This window comes from Salvia splendens, chromosome 8 (assembly GCF_004379255.2).
Source record: "Salvia splendens isolate huo1 chromosome 8, SspV2, whole genome shotgun sequence".
In the NCBI taxonomy this organism is placed as follows: Eukaryota; Viridiplantae; Streptophyta; class Magnoliopsida; order Lamiales; family Lamiaceae; genus Salvia; species Salvia splendens.
The window spans coordinates 3,452,104-3,455,437 of NC_056039.1; the positions used below are offsets into that span (position 1 = coordinate 3,452,104).

Consider the following 3,334-nt stretch of genomic DNA (forward strand, 5'->3'; position numbering starts at 1 on the left):
CTAGAAGCATCGAAATATATAGAGAAACAGAAACTTTAAACGCAAAAGTTCCATCTTTTCATTCTTCTAAGCAATTGATTGATTAAGCCCTTGATTTCCATTCAGAATTTCGTAATCTTACCTTCTAGATGGAGCTAAGGTTTCGATCATTGAATTTGGCTGCATTCCTTTGTTTGGTTCTGATTGGATTTCAGGTTTCGAAGTCGGCCGCTCTGATTGCCACCCATGATTCCAATCCACCATACCCGAAGGCAATTTCGGTAATCATCCGATTCCATTCTTCTATTCCTCGTGGTGAACTTTTTTTACAATTTGCTGTTTATAATCTTATGATGGTAATAGGATTTGAAGGAGGCGATTGTGAAGGGATTAGGGTTCCAGGCTGATGAATTTAAGATATCTGGGTTTGATTTGAGGGACGCCCAGATGGGAAAATCAGTGGCGTATGAATTCGATGTGGAAATTGATGACAAAGTAATGCCATTTAAGCTTTTGGAGGATGTGAATCGTTGGGAATACGTGGATTTGCCTATTTTCCAAACAGCGCACTCGGTTAGGCCGGGTGAGGAAAACAGTTTAGTGGAGACGAAGAAACTTGATGATGATATGCCAGTTCTTGCCCCTTTCCAGCTGGCTGGCCCAATGGAGCTTTGGATTCAAGATGCCAAGGATATGCGAATCTCATTACCGGTAAGTCTACGTTAAGGTTTTATGTTTGATGTTGATAGTTGTCATTGGTTATATGTTTTTGTTCTGTTCTTGTTCTTGATCATTGAGTGTTGAGGACAGTTACTGTTGATGCTTGTCTGTTATAGTTTATAGTATTTGTTTGATTGTGGCTTTTGGAAAATCGAGCTTCTTGCTTTTTATTTGTGTTGAGCATAATGTTTGAGGAACGATCTTCACTAGTAGTAGACGATGTATCACTTTTGACAGCTAAAACTTTGCATAGTGCCGAACTCTTTAGTAATTAATCTTGAGATGAAGTATGGAACTATGAGGCACGATTACCGTTTAATGCATAGATCCATAGGTATTGTATCTGGAATTGAACTATGAGTATGGTTATCTGGATCTGTGCATCCATAGGTGACATTTTTTTCTGTATATGAGTATGATGATTGGAGATCCATTTTCAACTGAAGATTTTCTGTTTGATGTTGAGGGCAGTTTCTGTTAATGCTTTTCTGAGGAATATAATTGTTTGATTGTGGCTTTGGAAAATCGAGCTTCTTGCTTCTTATGTTGAGTTGACTATGGTGCTTCAAGAACGATATTCCCTAGTAGTAGACGATGTATCTTTCACTTCTGATAGCTAACATCATTGCATAGTGCCAAACTCTTTAGTAGATCGATCTTGAGAGGAAGTGTGGTACTATGAGGCATGATTACCGTTAGATGGATCTGGATAGATCCATAGGTATTATATCTGGGATTGAACTTATGGAGTATGGTGACATCTTTTGCTTTATATGAGTATGAGTATGATGAAAGGAGATCCATTTTCTACTTAATATTTTCTGGTTGATGTCGATGGATGTCATTGCCTGTATGTTTTTGTTCTTGATCACTGAGTGTTGGGGAGAGTTTTTTAATGCTTTTCTGTTATAGTTTAATGTAATTATTTGATTGTGGCTATGGGAAATCGACCTTCTTGCTTCTTATATTGAGTTGAGTATGGTGCTCAAGGAATGATATTCGCTACTAGTAGCCTATGTATCTTTCACTCTTGACAGCTAACAGTATTCCAAAGTGTCTAACACTTTAGTACATCAATCTTGAGTAGACCTATGAGGCACTATTACCATTTAATGTATAGATCCATAGGTTGATTTAATTGAATTTGTGTATGAGTATGGTGATCTGGAATTGCACATCTATAGGTGAAGAGGGAGAATACGAAAACATTTTGTTTTGCTTCTCTTGTCTGATTTAGTGATTGTTTTTTGATGCAGCATGATGTGGATGCCGGTGTGCTGAAGAAAGTGATTCTAGCAGATGGTGCCGTAGTCACTGTTAAGGGTGCTCGATCTGTTAGCTTGCGTCATCCAATTGAGCTACCGCTGCCATTTAATCGGACCAGCAGTAACTTTGCATCTGGTATTTTAGCTCTGGCCGAGTGGCTACGCAATGCCGCCCAATCCAATGACGGCCCTCTTCTCTCCCTTCGCATTGTTGGACCAACATCGCTCACATCCCCTACCTCTTCATCGCCTTCATCCAACAACCGGCTCAAGTTAAAGCGCCTCGCTCCTGGTCTCGTCGAGCTATCCTCTGCATCAAAGAGGAAATCCGTGAAATCCAGCAGCACAGCCATTGATCTCCAAAGTGAAGCCACTGCGCTTCTAGCCCCTGATCGCTTCAGCACAATGTGGCCCGTCATATCCATTGATGGCTCCAACTCTAACCTGGTCGGGTTCGAGGCTCTGCTCTCGTCCGTGCTGGGTCCCAAAGCGGCTAAGGAGGGTTCGTTCAAGCTTGTGAAGGCGGACGTTTCGGCTCAGACTTTTGTGAAGATGGGTTTTGTGGTCGAGAAGAAGACGGGACAAGGCGATGGATTCGATCTGTCTGGTTTCCCGGAGTGGAGGACGAAGCCGCAGTCTGTGAGGATGCATTTTGAGGTGCTGGCTAAGGTGGACGGGAACAAGGTTGTGCCGGAGAGGGTGGTTCAGATCGATCCGGTGATCGGAAAGGATACTGTCGCGGAGAACGTCGTGACCGGCAACACAACCATGTCCAAGGTTCCTGTAGTGTACCAGCCTTCTTCTCCATTTGCTCTATGAAGTGATGGTGATCATATTTTGTGTGAATATCAGTGCTTTTAAAAACAGACCGGCAAGTGAACTGTCAAATATAGAGGTTTTATTGCTCAATCGATCAGACCGATCTAACTGTTAATCAAGCCGGAATACTGTAGGAGTATATATATATTTATTAAGTAGTACTATATAAGGTGCATTAAGGTTCTAATTATCTAATATCTCCTTGGTGTTAAGCATCAAACAGAACACATTCATCCTTGAATTGGATGGTTGTGATAAGCTACATTATTATACTAAAATATTTACATTATTTTACTAAAACAGTATATTATTAAACTAATAATCTATATTATTAGATGACACATGACATTAATCTAACCGTTAGATCACAAGATTCAACGGATTATAAGTGTTTTATTTTTTAACATTATTTATAATATGAAAATGAATACATCCCTATATTATATAAAAAAAATTAAACTTAGTGAATGGTAAACTAAAAAGACATTATCAAATACAAAATCCTGAATCAGATAAAATACTAGTACTAGTATGGTGCTAACAAGAACATG

General features: G+C 39.7%; 1 protein-coding gene across 1 annotated transcript; it reads left to right on the top strand.

The window, feature by feature from the left end:
- On the top strand, positions 1-2,973 carry LOC121745221. The gene is made up of 3 exons (XM_042139031.1): positions 1-260; positions 343-690; positions 1,956-2,973. Exons 1-3 carry the CDS (start codon positions 129-131, stop codon positions 2,781-2,783), a joined length of 1,308 nt encoding a protein of 435 aa, XP_041994965.1. The 5' UTR covers positions 1-128; the 3' UTR covers positions 2,784-2,973.
- Positions 2,974-3,334: the final 361 nt, after the last annotated feature.

Excerpts from the sequence above, each read along its gene's own strand:
- LOC121745221 (XM_042139031.1), top strand. The coding sequence starts at position 129 with ATGGAGCTAAGGTTTCGATCATTGAATTTGGCTGCATTCCTTTGTTTG. Across the intron at positions 261-342 it reads CATACCCGAAGGCAATTTCG|GATTTGAAGGAGGCGATTGT; the intron begins GTAATCATCCGA and ends TGATGGTAATAG. Across the intron at positions 691-1,955 it reads ATATGCGAATCTCATTACCG|CATGATGTGGATGCCGGTGT; the intron begins GTAAGTCTACGT and ends TTTTTGATGCAG.